We start from the raw sequence: 19,408 nt of genomic DNA, 5'->3' as shown, positions 1-19,408 counted from the left end.
TGAATAACCGGAGGTTCAAACACAGCTTGTCTTACCGGTTTCGATTTGACATCGTAAAACTCAAAAGCATTTTCATACTAATGGCGTTTATGTAACATGGGAAATCTGTTAATGCTTTGTTATCACATCAGACCTGGAGCCTGGCTGCAAAATACACTATTACTTTAGCTTTTTAACTTGCCAGAGTGGAAACATCGACAAGCCAAACGATTGTTTGAAATTGTTAGCCTGAATAATTTAAGTGTTCATTTGGGCTCCTAGCTAGATTATCCTTGGAATCTGCTGATGTTCGCGTCATTGCATCCGATCGGTAGCCTGGGCAGCCTCGCCCATTCTGCCGGCGATTTGACCTCGCCCTGCAGAAGAGTCTGGAGAAGAGCAACACATTTCTTCCTAGTTTCGATACGTTTTTGCGGGAGCCAATCGCCAAGCTGGCTTTTCCCCCCTGGCACGCTATTGGCTCAACGCAATGACGACAGGGAAGCGACGGCAAGCAGCCAACTGCGTACAGAGTCATTTGAACTAGGCCCGTTGTTCACGCCTCTTGTGCTGAAGAAAATGACAGCAGCTTCCCCAGACCTCAATCTATGATTGAGCTTAGCTTGGTCTGGCAATAGCCAGACTATCCGATGGGGGGACTTCTCCGTCGGCGCTCTACCTACGTGATCATGTCCTCTGGCTCCTTGTTGAGCATCTGGACGTTGGTCAGCATCATGCAGCGGCCCACCTCCTTGTCCAGGTGTCTCAGGATGCTGTCCAGGGCCTTCCGCACCTGGGAGTAGTACAACGACATGCCTGCGCAGACACACACGCACATACACGCAAAAACACACACACGCACACGCACAAGCATGCACACACACACAAACCCAAACACACACACATGCACACACGCACACACACAAACCCAAAAACACATGCACACACACAAACCCAAACACACACGCACACACACACACACACACACACACAAACACACACTTTCAGTTCAACAGAAGAAAAATTCAAACTGCTGAAACTGCTGCAAAACATTTTGGGCAGGGTTGTTTGAACAAAGACAGTGACATGTACACTCATGTCGACTAAACATTGCCGCTGTCGAAGCCCATCTCAATATCTGGGTACCATTGACACCAATTGCAGAGAAAGCCAGGCTGACCCGTAGGTACACTAAGGATTTATATTTTTAGTTTCCTCGAAGGAAACCAGAACACAGAAGACGAGAGGTCTTGAATGAACAGAAGTACACTGGCCAGCCCAGCAGGACTAGCTGCCCTGCTCAGGCAGTAAAACCCACGGCAAAAATACTAAAACAGCAAAAAGTGTTAAGGAAAACTGCTGACCTGACTGGGATTTAGGGGGGCTGTTCGTGGCGTGACGATCAGTGAGGCCTTTCCTAATTACTGTACTCTCTAATAAATTCACATCCTCTCTCCCTAGAGTCAATGGTGCACTGTGCACCAGAGTCATGTGCATGTGTGTTTCTTCTGTGTGTGTGTGTGTGTGTGTGTGTGTGTGTGTGTGTGTGTGTGTGTTTATTTGGTGTTTGAGTGTGTGTGTGTGGCTTTTGTTTCTATTTGTGTGTATGTGTCCTCTGTGTGTGTTTCTGTATATAAATGTAAGTGTGTGTGTGTGTTTGTGTGCGAGAGAGAGAGAGAGAGAGAGAGAGAGAGAGAGAGAGAGAGAGAGAGAGCGCAAGAGAGAGAGAGTGAGTGAGTGAGTGAGTGAGTGAGTGAGTGAGTGAGTGAATGCGTATGTGTATGTGTATGTGTATGTATATGTGTGTCTATGTCTGTGTCCACAGACCTATGAGCTTGGCCTCCTCCTCGGTGAGGGTCTTGCTCAGGTAGGTCTTCTTTTTCTTCAGGGAGTTCCCCGAGGGCAGCGTGGCCCCCGTGTTGGGCATGGGGGGCTCTCCGTCCTTCTGCTGCAGGGCGTCGGCGATCACCAGAAAGGCCCGCAGGCCGATGTTCATACGCTGGAACACAGGCGGGGTCAACACACCTCCCCAGGACAGTAGGGACGAAGCTCAGAGAGCCTTAAGACGTTAATAACATGTTCATAGGCTAAGGATAACACAGGCGGGGTCAACACGTCGCCCCAGGACAGTAGGGACGAAGCTCAGAGAGCCTTAACACATTAATAACATGTTCATACGCTGGAACACAGGCGGGGTCAACACGTCGCCCCAGGACAGTAGGGACGAAGCTCAGAGAGCCTTAAGACGTTAATAACATGTTCATAGGCTAAGGATAACACAGGCGGGGTCAACACGTCGCCCCAGGACAACGTAGGGACGAAGCTCAGAGAGCCTTAACACATTAATAACATGTTCATACGCTAAGGATAACACAGGTGGGGTCAACACGTCGCCCCAGGACAACGTAGGGACGGCAGGGGGAAGGGGAGCTCAGAGGGCCAATTTGGACCATGATGGCTTTTGGACCATCCTCACATGTTAATAACATGTGAATACTGTGGTAACATGTTATTAACATCTCAATTTGTTAATAACAGGTTAATAGCGTGTGAATACTGTGGTGTCGTGCTATTAACATCTCAACATGTTAAGACTATCGTGACATGTTACTAACATAGATGTTAAGACTATCTCCACATGCTATTAACATGTGAATATCATGATAGTCTTAACTTGTTAGTAACATGTAAATAAAAATTGAATATCACATTAAGATGTTAAGATTATCTTCACATGCTATTAACATCTTAACATGTTAATACACTTGTTAATAACATGTTAATACTATCTTAACATGTTATCAACATCTAAAGCTTCTTAAATCCCTTTAAGATAAGGATAAGGTGTACTTTATGTTTCCCGGACAGAAAATTAGAGAAGCTTTTCGCATTTGGTGAGAGGAATATTAAGAGAAAATTTAATGCATATAAAACTGCATTGTATTGTTATTTAATAGTTCTGCAATACGTAATGAGGTTCATTTCAATGATGCAATACATTTGTTTTTGTATTTCTACAATCAACCCCGGTCTCTCTGCTTATTGTCCTTACCTCTGGGTTGAGACTGAAGGCTTTGGCGGGCTTCCCAACACTCAGCAGATCAAAGATGATCTCCTTCATTGCAAAGTCCAGCTTCTCCTGATAAACGAGACAAACACCGGCTGTAATTAAACAAGAATGCTTCGGGTTCTGTGCTTGGGTGTGTCTGTGTGTCTGGGTGTTCACGTGCAGACTATTTGTGTTTGTGCACACAAACAGTCTGCATGTGAACACCGACACAGAAACGCACTTACACACATACACACACAATCACACACGCACACACACCTTGTGTGTGTCTGGGTGTTCACGTGCAGACTATTTGTGTTTGTGCACACAAATAGTCTGCATGTGAACACCGACACAGACTCTCACGCACACACATACACAGACACACAGAGACACACGCACAAGCACACACACACACGAAAACACACACACACACATACACACACTCTCACAGACACACACACGCACACACAAGCACACACACACACACACACACACACACACACACAGACACACGCACAAGCCCACGCACACACCAAAACACACACACACATACACACACTCTCACAGACACACGCACGCACACACACGCACACGCACACACACACACACACACACACACACACACACACACACAAGCCCACACACACACCAAAACACACACACACACACTCTCACAGACGCACGCACGCACGCACGCACACACACACACACACACGCACACACACACACACACACGGCCGTGTCACACACCTGGGCGATGAACTGGATGATCTTGACGAAGATGTTGAGAGGCATATCCCGGGGGACCACACTCCGGCTGCCCTTGGGGAACAGGGTGGAGGTGATGGAGGTCAGCCGGCTGGGAGCCCCGACCAGGAGGTAGTGGAGGTGAGGGGGGAGGGAAGAGACGGACCGAGTTGAATTACAGCGATGATATTGACCGCCACACAAGGAGAGCGCCAAAGATGGACTCTAATCAGTCTGGAGAACAGCGGAGCATATCATGCGTGTATGCATGCATGTGTACTGTGTAGTAAATATGAACGCATGATGCTCCCTTACCTCTGTGTTCCCGTGTTGCTCTCACACTTGATCCGGATCATGTATACCCAGAGGAGGCGGTACAGGGACTCCAGAGCCACACGCGCCATCTTTGGATCTCTGTTCTGTAGACAAGGAGGGGCTGAGCTTATTGTCCGGACAAATCTGTTTGCTTAGAGTGTGGGTGTGCGTCTGCGTGTGCATGGTGCGTGTGTGTGTGCGCGCGTGTGTGTGTGTGTGTGCGTGCACGTGTGTGTGTGAGTGTGTGTGTGTGTGTGTGTGCGTGTATGAATGAGTTTGTGTATGTGAGAGAGCTTTTGTGTTTGTGTGTGAGAGAAAGAGTTTGTGTGAACATCTGAGTGTATATGTGTGTGTGTGTGTGTGTGTGTGTGTGAGTGTGTGAGTGCGCGCGCGTGCGTGTGTATGTATTATCGAACGATATATGATAAAACAATGCTGTAATATAACTAATTATAACTGCAGAGTGCAGTTGCCACGCTCACTGTTAAATTTGTATCCCCTACACATGATATAGTTAGTCTATCACAGTGGCCCATTCCAAGGAGATAATGTTTGTCATCTGGAGCGGGTTCAGAAGTGTTTCAATGGTGTTCAGCTCATGGAGAAGAAGAACGGGTTGATGCCTTCCCCACGAGGGAGCAATTCAGGAGGGAGTTTCAAAACGTCCTCTACCTATCGGGAAGTAACGAGACAATTAAAATGTTTTTTTCCTCCTGAGAGTGTGTGTGTGTGTGTGTGTGTGTGTCTGTGGGTGTGGTTCTGTGTGTGTTTTAATGGTTTGATGAGTGCAAACGCATGTGTGTGTGTGTGTGTGTGTGTGTGTGTGTGTGTGTGTGTGTGTGTGTGTTCAAGCGTGGTGTTTTTGTCAGAGGTAGAGCAGAGGTAAATGCCTCCCCTCTAGGTGTTGTTAGGACAGGGAGCTCCCTTCCAGTTTGACTTGACGGTCCACTAACAACATTTAGTCAAACATAAGCTCTTCCTTGTGACTGCGTGTGTGTGTGTGCGTGTATATGGTTTTATGTGTGCAAGTGTGTGTCTTTTTTTGTGTGTGTGAATTTGTGTGTGTGTGTGTGTGGATGTGTGTGTGGGTGTGTGTGTGTGTGTGTGTGCGCGCATACACCGTCCATTAAGATCATTTCAAGTCAAACTCATTCTCCTTGAAACACATAACCTCCAATGAGGAAGTGTTCTCTTTTCAATGCTGCGGATCGTGTGCGTACATGCATTAAAGTTAAAGCCTGTGGTTCCCAACTTGGGGGTCAGGCCTCGTCTTGGGGTAGGTCCCCTGATATACATATTTGGTCGCTTGAGATTTCTGACATAAGCTCCAGATATTTGACGATCCATTTTAGCAAACCATTATTATTATTTCTTAGAGGTCTCATAGACGTCCTATGTATACATAGTACTAAGTACCTAAAGATTCATAGCCGAGAGCAACCTACCGACACTTAGTGTGCAGTAGAGCGAAGCAGTTACGTTCACGGGGACATTCAAATTATTAGCAGAGGTCAATTAGTAGACAATGTAAAGTTAGGGCACAAACATTTTCACAGCTAGGAATAGGGTCACGTGCCCAAAAAGGATGGAACGACTGCGTTAAGCGCTGGTAGAAGTGCCTTTGTGTTCCCTCATGAGACATTCCTGAATGGCATCTCCACATTCTGCCATGTCAGTTTAAACTACGATCAACCACCTGTCATCTGTTAACACACATGTCTTTGAAGGCGATAGGAGAGGAGACCCACAGCATCAGAAAGACTGTGTGAGCTGGCCCTGTACAGTTCAGCTGGCAGGTCTGAGTAATGGGTATGGTCCCAACACGGTGACGCGGTCATTGGGTGAAAAACGGTCCCCCAAATTACATATTAAGGTAAACATCACATGCTTCACATGGAATAAATCTCTTCCAGGAACCAGAGAATGAAAGAGAGAGTAAGAGAGACAGAGAGACAGAGAGAGACAGAGAGAGAGAGAGAGAGAGAGAGAGAGAGAGAGATAGATAGATAGATAGATAGATAGATAGATAGATAGATAGATAGATAGATAGATAGATAGATAGATAGATAGATAGATAGATAGATAGATAGATAGATAGATAGATAGATAGATAGATAGATAGATAGATAGATAGATAGATAGATAGATAGATAGATAGATAGAGAGAGAGAGAGAGAGAGAGAGAGAGAGAGAGAGAGAGCACGTGTAGAGTTTGTGTGGATGATGGCTGGTATAAGCAGCCTCACCTGGCCCGAGTCAGACTGATTGGACCCTAGGGCTGGGTGAGGCTGCACACACACACACACCCAGGGAGATCACCTACAGGGCAGCATGATACACATTGTGCCCTGTGTCATTACACTCAAACTACTCAATAAACCGGTTCCAACATCACCACCCTGTGTCCGTGTTATGGCGGAGCCCAGGAAAGCCACCTAGGTGGAGTGTGGCATGGATATTGTTACAGAGAGAGAGAGAGAGAGGGACAGAGACAGAGAGAGGATTAAAGAGAGGGTGAGAGTGAGAGAGAGAGAGAGAGAGAGAGAGAGAGAGAGAGAGAGAGAGAGAGAGAGAGAGAGCGAGAGAGAGAGAGAGAGAGAGCTGGATTGACATCGATCCATTCAGACTGACTGCCATAGCCTACCTTGAGGTTGGAGAGACAGTTGTTGAGGAAGATGTACCAGCGGCTGAGGAAGAGCGGCTTCTGGCTGACACACAGCAGGCAGGTGACCAGAGGATACAGAGCCTGTGGGGAGACAGGGGGGGGAGACAGGGGGGGAGAGAGAGAGGGAGAGAGACGGTCGCAGGTCAGACAAGAGGGAGGAAGGGACAACAGAACCAAACAGTGACAGGTGGATAATGAGTTTAGCACAGGCCCTGTTCGTTGCTCTTCATCACAGGTCACTAACGGTTCCCACCAACCCCCAGGCAGACGGACTACATTCAGATCATGCCTGGAGCGCGTCGACAACCCGTTTGTGGACAGAGGAGCGGGTCGCCCGTGTATTTTTGGGTTGTTTGGGCAGGCTGGGCGTACGGAATGTCTTGCGCCTTGTCTGTCTGCGTCTACCACACAGTACGCCCTCGTTCCCCTTATCTGTCTCGCTTCTCTTTCATCTCCGAGGCCGTCACGACGGCCGCGGAGCCATTGTCTCAGGGCCACCAGACCTGAGGTAGAACCCAGGTCTGGTGCACATTTTGAAGTATCGAATCAGTAAACTGTTATGGAAACACCGAAATTCCCATAAAAATCCGCTACTTCGCAGAAAAACTCTTTTGGCTCGCTTGAGGTGGTTTTTGACTTAAAGTAAATGCGCAAAATGGGAGATGGAAACACACTTTTCGTGTGTGTGTCTGTTTCTGTGAGAAAGTGTGCGTGTGTGAGAAAGAGAGAGTGTGTGTGTGTGTGTGAGAGAGAGTTTGTGTGTGTGTGTGTGTGTGTGTGTCTGTGTGTGGGAGAGAGTTTGTGTGTGTGTGTGTCTGTGTGTGAGAAAGAGAAAGAGTGCGCGTACTCCTTCTCTTTCTGGTGTGTGTGTGTGTGTGTGTGTGTCTGTCTGTCTGTGATTGTGTGAATGCTTTCCCACAGTATTTAAATAAACATGTTAGCAGTGAGAGGAGGTCTGAGGCCCGCTGCCTAAAGGGTGAGTGGTTCCGCTGGCTCCTCTGCTACGGCCAGCTGCCTAAAGGGTGAGTGGTTCCGCTGGCTCCTCTGCTACGGCCAGCTGCCTAAAGGGTGAGTGGTTCCGCTGGCTCCTCTGCTATGGGTAGCTGCGTAAAGGGTGAGTGGTTCCGCTGGCTCCTCTGCTACAGCCAGCTGCCTAAAGGGTGAGTGGTTCCGCTGGCTCCTCTGCTATGGCCAGCTGCCTAAAGGGTGAGTGGTTCCGCTGGCTCCTCTGCTACGGCCCGCTGCCTAAAGGGTGAGTGGTTCCGCTGGCTCCTCTGCTATGGCTAGCTGCCTAAAGGGTGAGTGGTTCCGCTGGCTCCTCTGCTATGGGTAGCTGCCTAAAGGGTGAGTGGTTCCGCTGGCTCCTCTGCTATGGGTAGCTGCCTAAAGGGTGAGTGGTTCCGCTGGCTCCTCTGCTATGGCTAGCTGCCTAAAGGGTGAGTGGTTCCGCTGGCTCCTCTGCTATGGCTAGCTGCCTAAAGGGTGAGTGGTTCCGCTGGCTCCTCTGCTACGGCCAGCTGCCTAAAGGGTGAGTGGTTCCGCTGGCTCCTCTGCTATGGCTAGCTGCCTAAGGGTTGAGTGGTTCCGCGTGCTCCTCTGCTACGGCCAGCTGCCTGCAGAGCATGTGGAGAATAAAGCTCCAGGCAGGAGGCCATGTCTGGAGACACCCGGGTGACCTCTGAGTTCAGCTAGAAAGGCCAAGGTCAAGGTGATGGCTCAAAGGGAACATACCGAAGGGTCAAAGTTCAGAAAATGACATGGCATAGAGGAGCAACAATAACTTTAGCTTACTTTGCACTTGACTACATTAGATAAGCCTCACCCTTGTCTCTTGTATTTCTAAAACAATAAAGATCTAAATTGAAGAAATATCTCAGCAGATGTATCCCTATATACCAGAGTTCTAGTCCCTGAAAGGTTGAACTGCAACAGTCGGTGCAAACAGAAAAGGTCTTTATGCGAATGAATAACTACCAACCAACGTCGTAAGTTGAGTCAACCTCCCATTTCTCAGAGAGAAACAAATGTCTTACGCGTCAATTCAATCTTCTTCAAAGGATAAACTGTTGCAATCTTGCAAATGTTTTTGCAAGATTGCCAAACATGGGTCAAAGCCTCGCAAAAACAAATGGTAGCCAATAACAGGGCAAATATTTGGTAGCCTATCAGGGTGTCGACTGTGATCCCACCGGCTTCCCTCTGATGTTTACAGTGCAGCTAAGATAGGAAGTGACGAGCAATGGGGCTCTGGAGAAGGACGTCAGTGGGAGGAGGGTGATTTACCAGGGAGTGCTTCTTCCTCGATGACAGGTCCAGGGTGGTGTCGTACAGGCTCTCAACAAAGTTGCGCAGACAGGGCACGTTCACCTCGTTCTTCACAGTCTGTCGGAGGAAGACATGTACCCAATTATTTATCGCCAAAACCAGGGGTGCAAAATCCTTTCGACTGACAACTGGATTTTATGGGAATTCAGAGGAGTATTCATGTACTGGGTTTGCTTCCTCCTCAAAGTGAGAAGCAGACGGAAATTATTTTGATACAATAATTCCATGTCTTCATTCACAATATCCTGTGTGCATGTTTTAACTGGGAGACACCCCAGCCTCCCGTTTCGTGTTGAAACAGCGAGCAAGTGATGACTAACACAGCAGACACTCACAGCTGCCACGGGCACCAGGATCTCCACAAACAGGCCCGCCAGCGAGTGCTTGATGTCTTTATCCTTCACTTCAAGAAAGTACTGGGCGCACTCCTGCAGGAAGAGACAGGGAACACCGGTCATTACACAGATTAAACAGGCTCCGGACTGCTTCCGACAGAACAATATGTGCTTACATCGCAGTATACCTCCCATGATTGAATTTACACCAGAGATAAGTACATTTCCATATATCACTATTGTTATTTCCGATTAAAACTGTGAACGTGTCTTTCCAAATAAGCATCTCGATCCAGAGAGGAAATTTGATCCCGGCGAACTGTGGACCGGTTTTCTGAAAGCACAGCAATATTTCGTTCCCAAGGAATGTCCATTGGAACCGCCGTCAGGAGGAGAGACACAATGACGAAGGGATGAGAGACCCCTTCCTCTGGGCTGCTGCCGTGCCTCACCTGCATGAACTGGAAGGAGGCCTCGAAGTCCTCCACCGGGTACATCTTGATGCGGAAGAACTTGACGCCCATGATGAGGCTGATGGTGGACTGCAGGATGTACGGACTCTGCTCCTTCTGACGCAGCTCCTTCAGCTCCGACATGAACCGCTTCCTCACCGCCGGGAACCTGGCAGAGTAGAGTGGAGTAGGTTAAAGTAGAGAGAGACGTGTATATAGACGTATGTAGAGTAGAGTAATGAAGAGCAGAGTAAAGGTAGAAATAGGTAGAGGTAGGTTGGAGGAAGTAGAGCAAAGGCACCACAAGGAAGGGTAGAGTAGAGTAGAGTAATGTAGAGTAGAGTAGAGAAGAGTAAGGGTGTAGTAGATTAGATTAGAATTGAGTTGGAGTAGGGCTGAGTAGAATAGAGCACAGTAATGGTGTAGTAGATTAGATTAGAGTAGAGTTGGAGTAGGGCAGAGTAGAATAGAGCACAGTAATGGTGTAGTAGATTAGATTGGAGTAGAGATAGGAGTAGGGCAGGATGGGGTAGAGTAGAGTAAAGTAGAGTATAGTAGAGGTAGAGTAGAGTAGAGTCATGTGGAGTAGAGTAGATACGAGGTAGAAATAGGTAGGAGAAGGTCAGAGACAGTAGAGCAAAGGCACAGTAAAGTTGAGCAGATGTGTAGTGGATTAGAGCAGAGACCAGTGTAGAGTAGGGTTTAGGTGTGATAGAGTAGAGTAGAGTGTTGAGAGTTGAGTGAACAGGTGAAAGATGACTTGCTGCTTTCTGGCCCAAGCACAAGATTGTGTGAAAGTGATCAGCGTCTGTGATTATCTTTCTTTGTGTGATGTGTTATGCTGATATAACTTGTTTTTAATCACTTATCTATTGTTACGTAAAATTCACTTAGAGGGACTGTTGAGTCACTCTAAGTGACTCAACAGTGAGTGGTTGTGTGAAGCACTCTTTGTTCTTTTCGTCTAATTCAGTAATGTTCTCTAAATTCGTAAGAAAACGAACTAAACTAGAAATGAACTTCCTCTGTTGACACACTGTGCAGTTGTGTAGTTGTATGATGAGACTGCATATGTGTGTGTGTGTTTGTGTGTGTGTTCTTTTGACCCTTTGGTGTGTACATGGCCACCCATCAGATAGGATTTCAGAACTATGTTTAGAATGGCATGTGGAATGGTGATGCAGAGTGTGTGTGTGTGTGTGTGTGTGTGTGTGTGTGTGTGTGTGTGTGTGGTTATGTGTGTGGTTATGTATGTGCATGTGTGTGTGTGTGTGAGCTTGTCTATGTGTTTGCAAATTGGACAATGGTTGACATAGCAGCCCAGTAGGTGGGACGGCGATCCACACTGTTTGTTTAAATAAGACACAGAAAATACTGCCTTCTCAAGGCCAGAGCCCAAGACACACAGATAACACCAAGAGAAGCTCAAATATGACTAAGTCTTGGGCGTGTGTGTGTGTGTTCAGTTCCATCCATCACTGCTGGACCATCGCTGTGCATGTACGCCGTCATGGGAGAGAATGGTTAACCCTTAGCCCCCAGAAACCAGTAGAAGGACAAACACGTCTTACTTAAGGCCATGACAAAAGAAGGCATTTTGTCACACAAAACATCCATTATATGTAGCATTGAAATAACACATATAGGACACCTTCACACAAGCACGAACACACGCACACACACACAAACTAGCCCACAGAAGCACAGGAAGGGGGCAGGGTAGTCTAATGATTAGGCAGACGAAAGGTTCCGGGTTCAATTCCCCTATGTCCGAAGAACCTGCAGTCTATGTAGTCTATACCAGAGCAATAACCCCCTCCCTTCTGATGAATGATGCTAATGACCATTGATGCCGCGTTGGATAGAGCGTCTCATTCACTGAACAGTAAGTGGCGCAGGAGAAGCGTACCTGGACTGTGCCACCACACCCACAACCTCAGCGTAGAGGTCGGCCACTATGTGCATGTTTGCTGTGTTGGGCCCCAAGTACCTGCAGACGAAAGAAACAGACAGATAAAATGGCACATAAACGGAGCCAAAAGATACATGTTAACAGCACTAAGGATCAGACCATAAGGTCAGGCTGCAACCAAAACCACAACGGCAGATTAAAAAAAACAAAGGTTCCTACCCTTCCTTATACTTGAAGTGCTTGAAGGCCAAATTGATCACTTCTTGGATCAGTCCATCTAGGAGAGGGTGGAGGGGGATCTGCATCGAAACGAGAGACAACAGAGTATGTTTACGTTCAGGTTTGAACAGGCAGAGATGCGCCGTCTATGAATAAGAACGTTACATGCGACACTTGAATGTCCACCGATGATGACGTTACAATGGAAAGCTAAACTGGTGAGAAGGGGAAACCACTGAGGCTCTGGGATTCACCTGTTTTAAGACTTCGATGAGAACCAGGGAGAAGATGAAGTCTATGGCCAGGTCTCGTCGCTCCAAGAGGTAGTCCTTCTGCTGCTCATCACTGGACACACACACACACACACACACACACACACACACACAGACGGTTAGACAGATAGATAGACAGACAGATGGGCAGACAGACGGATGGACAAACAGGCAGAGCAATAGACAGACAGGGGTGTACGGACGGACAGACAGACAGGCAGACAGACAAATGGATGAACAGAGACAGAGAGACGGGCAGATGGCAGAGCAGGCAGACAGACAGAAAAACAGACGGACGGAAGAAAGCCCTGACAAACGGACCACTTAAAACAAGTGTTTAAAATAGCTCCCAGACATGAGAAGTTGTTTGTCTACGGTATTAGTAGTGCTATGTTGAGACTGGGCTGTGACCTCTGACCTCTTGGACTTGGTGTTGGCCCGTGGGCGGTACTCGTGGGATTCGTCCTCCAGCCCGTTCTGCCTCTTGTACCAGTCGAACAGAGTCCTCAGGATGGACGGCAGGCAGTACTCAGCCAGGGAACACATGGTGCTGATCAACTAGAGAGAGAGAGAGAGGGAGAGAGGGAGAGAGAGAGAGAGAGAGGGGGAGAGAGAGAGAGGGAGAGAGAGGGAGAGAGAGAGAGAGAACACAGAGAGAGAGAGAGAGAACACAGAGAGAGAGAGAGAGAACACAGAGAGAGAGACGGAGAACAGAGACAGAGAGAGACAGAGAGAGACGGAGAACAGAGACAGAGAGAGAGAGGGAGAGAGGGGGAGAGAGAGAGAACAGAGAGAGAGAGCGAGCAAGAGAGAGATGTAGGGAGAGAGAGAGAGAGGGAGAGAGAGAGAGACAGAGAGAGACAGAGAGAGAGAGAGAGAACACAGAGAGAGAGAGACAGAGAGACGGAGAACAGAGACAGAGATAGAGAGAGAGAGAGAAAGAGAGAGAGAGACGGAGAACAGAGACAGAGATAGAGAGAGAGAGAGAGAGAGAACGGAAAATATTCACAAGCGAGTGGGATTAATGCTTTTTACTTTCTTTATCTTTGCTAGCTTGGCAGAAAGAGTGAGGAGAGTCTTTCAGCTGAAGTCTGGGGGATAGAGGGATGACACGCTAGAGCAGGAAACGATGGATGGCTTCACCTTTGTTGCATGATCAAAATAAGTTGATCTTTATTCTTTAACAGCTTCTGGGATGTTAAAGCTGGGGTAGGCCATATATTTAAGAAGTTATTTTTGTTGATTCTCTATTAACATCCAGATGGCAATCAATAATTCTAATGCTCTGACAAAAAAAACGGATCTTGGCTGTCGCAGGCCGGTAATCAGCCAGTCAAATAATTTATTCTGCTTGATTTAAATTATTAGAAGGCTTTCCTGCCTGTCTCCCCACCTACCCAATTAACCTGTCTGTCTCCCTATCTTCCCAGTTTACCTGTCTGCGTCCCTACCTTCCAAGTTAACCTGTCTGTCTCCCCACCTACCCAGTTAACCTGTCTGTCTCCATATCTTCCCAGTTTACCTGTCTGCGTCCCTACCTTCCAAGTTAACCTGTCTGTCTCCCTACCTATCCAGTTTACCTGTCTGTCTCCTAACTCCCCAATTTACCTGTCTGTCTCCCTACCTCCCCTGTTTACCTACCTGGCTACCTGTCTGTCTCCCTACCTATCTGGCTACCTGCAGGCACTCTAGCCCTGCACTCATTGTTGTGCGTGGCCGCAATCTTCCACAAGGCTAGGCCTAGGCCTGGTCTAGGCAGACCAGCTAGCGAGCTAGTCTGTGTTTTGGGGGTGTGGCTTCGGATGAGGCCTGAAGGGAGGGGTGTGTTTTTTCAATTGGATACCTTTAAAATCTGGCTGCTCTAGCTTTAAGTAGTATACAATATTCATAGTAGCATTCAATATTAAAACTACCTAGATGATAAGAATTGTTCTGGTGTTGTATAGAAGATTTATCATGGTAATTATGTTTGAAACCATATTAATTGCAATACATAACTGCTAGATTTTGAAATGTATGACTGATGGTCTCTGTTAACTGCTTTCATGAACAGTTAAAAAGGTAATAACTCCTCTTAAGCGTCCTCCGATATAAACTCTGATCATTTCTTTAGAAAAGGAATATGAACAGGAAGATAATGTTGAGTAAGCTCACCTGATCAAACTGTGGATCCTCTCCCCTCTGCAGTGATTTGTTTAGATGCTTCTCCTGGACAGGAGGAAGGGGAAGAGGGGAAAACATTGATTATCTTTTAACAGAGAAACCAAATACTCATCTTCTGTCTAATCCTAAGTGGCAGAGAATGTACTTAACACAACCCAAATGCACAATCAGCGCAAGATCGTCGTTATTTGATGTTGCAGTATAAATAAAAGATAGTATTTCTCTGTCTCTACACATCTTGAGAGCCAGGGAAATAATATTTTAATGAATGGTGAATCCACACCTACCATACGCAAACACACACGCACACACACGCACACACACACACACACACACACACACACACACACACACACACACACCCTCATTTAAACACAGGCACACACACACACCCCCACACATACACATACACACACACACACACACAAACACAACACCCACAACCCCACACATACACATACACACACAAGCAAACCACACACACACACCCCCCATACACACACACACACACACACACACACACCCCACACACACACACACACACACACACACACACCCCACACACACACACACACACACACACACACCCCCACGGAGCACCCACCAGCGGCTCGGCCATGATGATGCGTATCTTGCGCTCGGAGAAGGCGGTGAAGTTGGCGAACAGGCTCTTGAGGACGAACTCGCCCGGCTTGCTCTCGGGGTCCACGTTGACAGGCACCATGACGACGGAACCCTTCCTCTCCCCTAGGGTGCCGTTGACAGGAGGGAGGGGGGGCTTCAGTCCCACAGGAGAGGCTGGGGGGGGGGGGGGGGGACACAACACAGCACGAATGAGTCGTTATGTTGGCAAAACTGAGCGGCGGCCATTGTTCCGTGGAGCCCCGGAGCAAGTGAGAAAGATGGAGTTCCTGTACCGCCGGCTCGGAGTGGTTGGATTTAAAAGGTCAGGTGTCATACTGAGAGGTCTCGTTTACATTGCATCGAGGGCATTTAGCTGATTATTTCGTCCAAAGCGACTTACAACGGTTCATACACACTCCACCGACGGCTGAGCAGTAAGGGTTAGGTGTCTCGCTCAGGGACACCTCAACACTCAGCTAGGAGGAGCAATGGATCAAACTGGCAACATTCCCGTTCTTCTGCTCTACCCCCCAGTCTACCTCGTGAGATAAGACGACCCGTTTGACACTTTCACTGCCTTAAAAAGATATTAAGGATTGGATATAAAATTGTTCTGGCCAAATACTACAGCGGCCATTTAATTCTTGCCCTCAATGTGCCAAATATGTACGCAAATGAATGCTTTTGAGTTTTTCTCTTCCGAAAATACACTTGAGTCCCAATTGAGCCCTTCACACTCCACCTGGCTCCATTAAAAAAATACTTTAATGTTGTAATGCTTTAATTTAAGATTCTAATTCTTGTTTGCGTCGGGCTACAAATATTTGAAGAAATTCACACTCTCAATGCTTTGGGCTTCAGACATTACATTCTTATTAGAATCCTGTTCATTTGAACTGAAACCAAGCAGGTAAGTTAAGGTTGAGTCATTGGTTATTAAGGTGCAACAACGAGGTCAGTCAGGTGCAAAAACAAGGTAATTTGTGGTTACGTTTTCACGACATCACCAAACCTCATATCGCCTCACCCTCTGAAATCGAGGAGGTTGACGTCATTGGAACACACGAACAACAGACACCGCCGAACGAAAAAGGGAAAAACATTTCAATGAATGGTGGAACTTCTCTTAAGCTCTAGACAACAGCAGCCAGGGAGGCTTGCGGTCTTAGGTTACAGCGTCAAAGGGCTTTTCAGGCCCACATTTAAATGAGGGCCTTCGGCCGCCACCAGACCCTTAGCCTGCTTGCAGGACAGACAATGTGTGGAGGAAGGAACCTTGAGAAGTGACAAAACAGGCGAAGGCACTAAGCAGGCAGGTAGCAGAGGTGAATATCATGAACAGTACAGAGACGTTGACGCCTTGGGTGCTGTTGGATCACCTTACAATCCTTCACCCTTTGAGCGGTGACAACACAGTGCACCTGAGTGATCCTAGCTATGGTCGTGGGGAAATGCGCAGAGTACACCTGTATGGTTATCGGCATGAAAATCTCTCTCTCTCTCTCTCTCTCTCTCTCTCTCTCTCTCTCTCTCTCTCTCTCTCTCTCTCTCTCTCTCTCTCTCTCTCTCTCTCTCTCTCCTCAGACCCTGCAGAGTGGGAAGCGGATTTTCCCGCAGATGACATCATCAGACAGCGGGGCAGACAGGAAGACCGATAGCAGCGATGAAGAGAGAGAGAGGGAGAGCGAGAGAGGGAGCGAGAGGGACACTTTCCGAGGAAGCCAGACGAAAGGGGGAGAGAGAGAGAGAGGGAGGGAGTGAGAGAGAGAGGTTAGGCGATCCCTCTGGTACCGCTCACCCGGAGAAATACCCTGACGCAGGACGCAGCGGGTTATAAATAGGCGGGTGGAGGTAGTGCCCGGGGCTACACCCTCAGTGACCACACCGTGTGAAACCCAAGCCCCGGCGAGCACCGAGAAAACACATGTGTGGCGCAACTGGGCCCGGTCCCACTGAACCACATCTGCTCGCTCCATTCAAACCACGACCCGCACTCAGCGCATTAACTGCCATTTCCATTAATTCAGACGACAAAAAATGACAGTTGGCTGACACGCAAAGACAATTCACAGTGCTGTCCCAAAAAAACATCCACGCTAACACAAATATGCCTGTTTACAGAAGAGAATATTTCACTGTTCTCCGCTCACTCCAGCCTACGAAGAATCTTCCGTGTCTACGTCAATATGGGAACAGGAAGTGAACGTCTGCGGGATAAATCCCTCCTCTCACGATCATGTGTTCCTTCCTGTGTGAGCAGACAGCGGTCCCAACACAGAAGCAAACAGCAGTACTCTCCCAGTACTCCCAGGGCCAGGTGGGGTTAACTCCTCAGGGGCAACCATTGACCCCGAGACTTTCACCAGAGAGGTGAGACGTGTAAACAGTAGACGGCTTGACAAGAGCCCAACTGTCCTCGTGTCCAAACTATGAGCCGAATCAACAGCACACCACTTCTGGCAGATCCTAAGTCCACCACACACACTCATGCACACACACACACACGCTAATGCACACACACATGGACACACAAACGCTCATGCGCACACAAACGGACACACACACAAACGGACACACGTGCTCATCGCACATACACCCTCACACACAAACACGGACACGCGCGCATGCACACACACACACACAAGCAAACCGACACGCACACACACACACACGCTTACCAAGGCCTTTGATGAAACTGATGACACTTGCCCTGCTCCATCTCGCTGGCACCTCCATGGTGCAGACAGACAGATAGACAGACAGACAGTACAGAGCTGCTTGGCGCACGGGTGGCCCCCACCGAAGGAGCGTCCGGAGCCCCCGCAAGGGTCAACAGGAGGAGTTGAGCAGCACAAGTTTAGTTTCCATGGGGAGGGGAGATGGAGGTCTTGTCTACCGTCGCCTGGGTGCTCAGGAAGTCACCGAAAAACCGAGTGCAGAGCGCGAGTCCTCCGTCTCGCATACCTGTTGAGCAAACCCACTGGAGTTCGGAACACACCGACAGCGTGGCTGTCAGGACGATTCCCGCGCTTATGAATGAACTGCACAGAGCACACCGCTGGAAAGCCGATTAAACGCGAGGGGGAGTTCAACCGAAACTCAAATTCTGGATCTCTATCTTAAAACGAGTGGAACGTCACCATGAGTGAAGACATGCATGGGGAACTCAACTCCAGCAGAATAAGAGGACACTGCAAGTCTGCTCCAGTGGATGGACATGGCAGTCTGTCTGAGACGTCCCGGAAGAACAACAAGAAAGCGGGACAGGCCGAGAGACAGAGAGAGAGAGACAGGAAGAGAGAGAGAGAGAGAGAATGAGAGCGAGAGAGAAAGAGAAAAGCCGGCATTCTGCGTTGACGTCACCCTCCCCGAAAGCAGGAAAAAACGGTCCGGAACTCCTCTCTACTCCCCTGCTATCTGATTGGGTCGTCTGTCCCCCGTGCTGGACGCCATTGCTAGAGCAGCTCCATTAGCCTACGAGAGGAGCGGCATTCCGACGGCCCGGTCGCAAACTTCCACACGGGGAAGCCTGGAGTTTCCTCGAGTCATCCTGTCAGTCGTCTGGTGTCTGGTGGGCTGGTTTCGAGAGTTAAGAGTCATTCAAAGTACGGTTCTTTTAGGAGGGGTTTGACCACAGCGGAGGTGGAATTTCAACACAGCCCCGAGAGAGAGGGTTGAGGAGGGGTGTGTGTTGGGGGCGGGGGGGTACTATATATAGAGTGACGGCGATCACTCTCTCACATACCCACCGCTCCCACTGACCGGTGTCCATACTTACACACATAACGCACGCACGCACACACACACACACACACACACACACACACACACACAGGTACAACGAATTATGCACATGCAAAAGAAGATAGGATTGAATAAATCAAGTCACACACATTTCAGGTACTCGTCAGTGTGTGTGTGTGTGTCAGCGCGTTTACAGGCGCGCTCGCGCATTTGCACGTTTGTGTGTTTAAGAGAATTTCCAACTACATAGTGATGTCAATACAGCACTTAATAAGCCTGATGCCCAATAACCCAGGGCATGACTCAGTGTTTAGAATGCTGAATCGACATGTCAGACAACAATAACAATAAATCTAACCTGGAACATAAACACACTGACACCACTAAATCAATGAAGTCCTGAGCAGAGGGAGGAGAAAACGCAGAAAAGCAAAAACGCAGCAAAGAGAGAATTAGTTAATCAAGGAAGAATGAACTGAAGAAAGAACAGAAGAAAGAACAAATGAGTGAGAGAAAGAACCAAAGAAAGACAAATTAGAGAAAGAAGGAATGAGAGAAAGAAAGAACAGAAGAAAGAACAAAAGTGAGAACGAATGAAAGAAAG

At 48.1% G+C, this 19,408-nt stretch overlaps 1 protein-coding gene across 3 annotated transcripts in view; it reads right to left on the bottom strand.

The window, feature by feature from the left end:
- Positions 1-19,408, bottom strand: part of fryb (furry homolog b) — a 76,972-nt gene that overhangs the window by 48,060 nt on the left and 9,504 nt on the right. For all 3 annotated transcript variants that reach the window (XM_079738402.1, XM_079738400.1, XM_079738401.1), the window contains exons 2-16: positions 15,041-15,234; positions 14,428-14,481; positions 12,692-12,831; positions 12,256-12,346; positions 12,002-12,081; positions 11,780-11,860; positions 9,871-10,039; positions 9,419-9,511; positions 9,042-9,140; positions 6,738-6,839; positions 4,094-4,197; positions 3,782-3,890; positions 3,032-3,118; positions 1,807-1,978; positions 663-795 (exon numbers count right to left, since the gene is read on the bottom strand). In XM_079738402.1, coding sequence (XP_079594528.1) covers positions 663-795; positions 1,807-1,978; positions 3,032-3,118; positions 3,782-3,890; positions 4,094-4,197; positions 6,738-6,839; positions 9,042-9,140; positions 9,419-9,511; positions 9,871-10,039; positions 11,780-11,860; positions 12,002-12,081; positions 12,256-12,346; positions 12,692-12,831; positions 14,428-14,481; positions 15,041-15,234 — 1,708 coding nt within the window. The remainder of the gene's footprint in view (positions 1-662; positions 796-1,806; positions 1,979-3,031; positions 3,119-3,781; positions 3,891-4,093; positions 4,198-6,737; positions 6,840-9,041; positions 9,141-9,418; positions 9,512-9,870; positions 10,040-11,779; positions 11,861-12,001; positions 12,082-12,255; positions 12,347-12,691; positions 12,832-14,427; positions 14,482-15,040; positions 15,235-19,408) is intronic.

Source organism: Pollachius pollachius, assembly GCF_949987615.1.
Source record: "Pollachius pollachius genome assembly, chromosome: 6".
Classification (NCBI taxonomy): domain Eukaryota; kingdom Metazoa; phylum Chordata; class Actinopteri; order Gadiformes; family Gadidae; genus Pollachius; species Pollachius pollachius.
The sequence above is the reverse complement of the archived record's forward strand: the minus strand, read 5'-3'. Positions and strand labels throughout refer to the sequence as shown.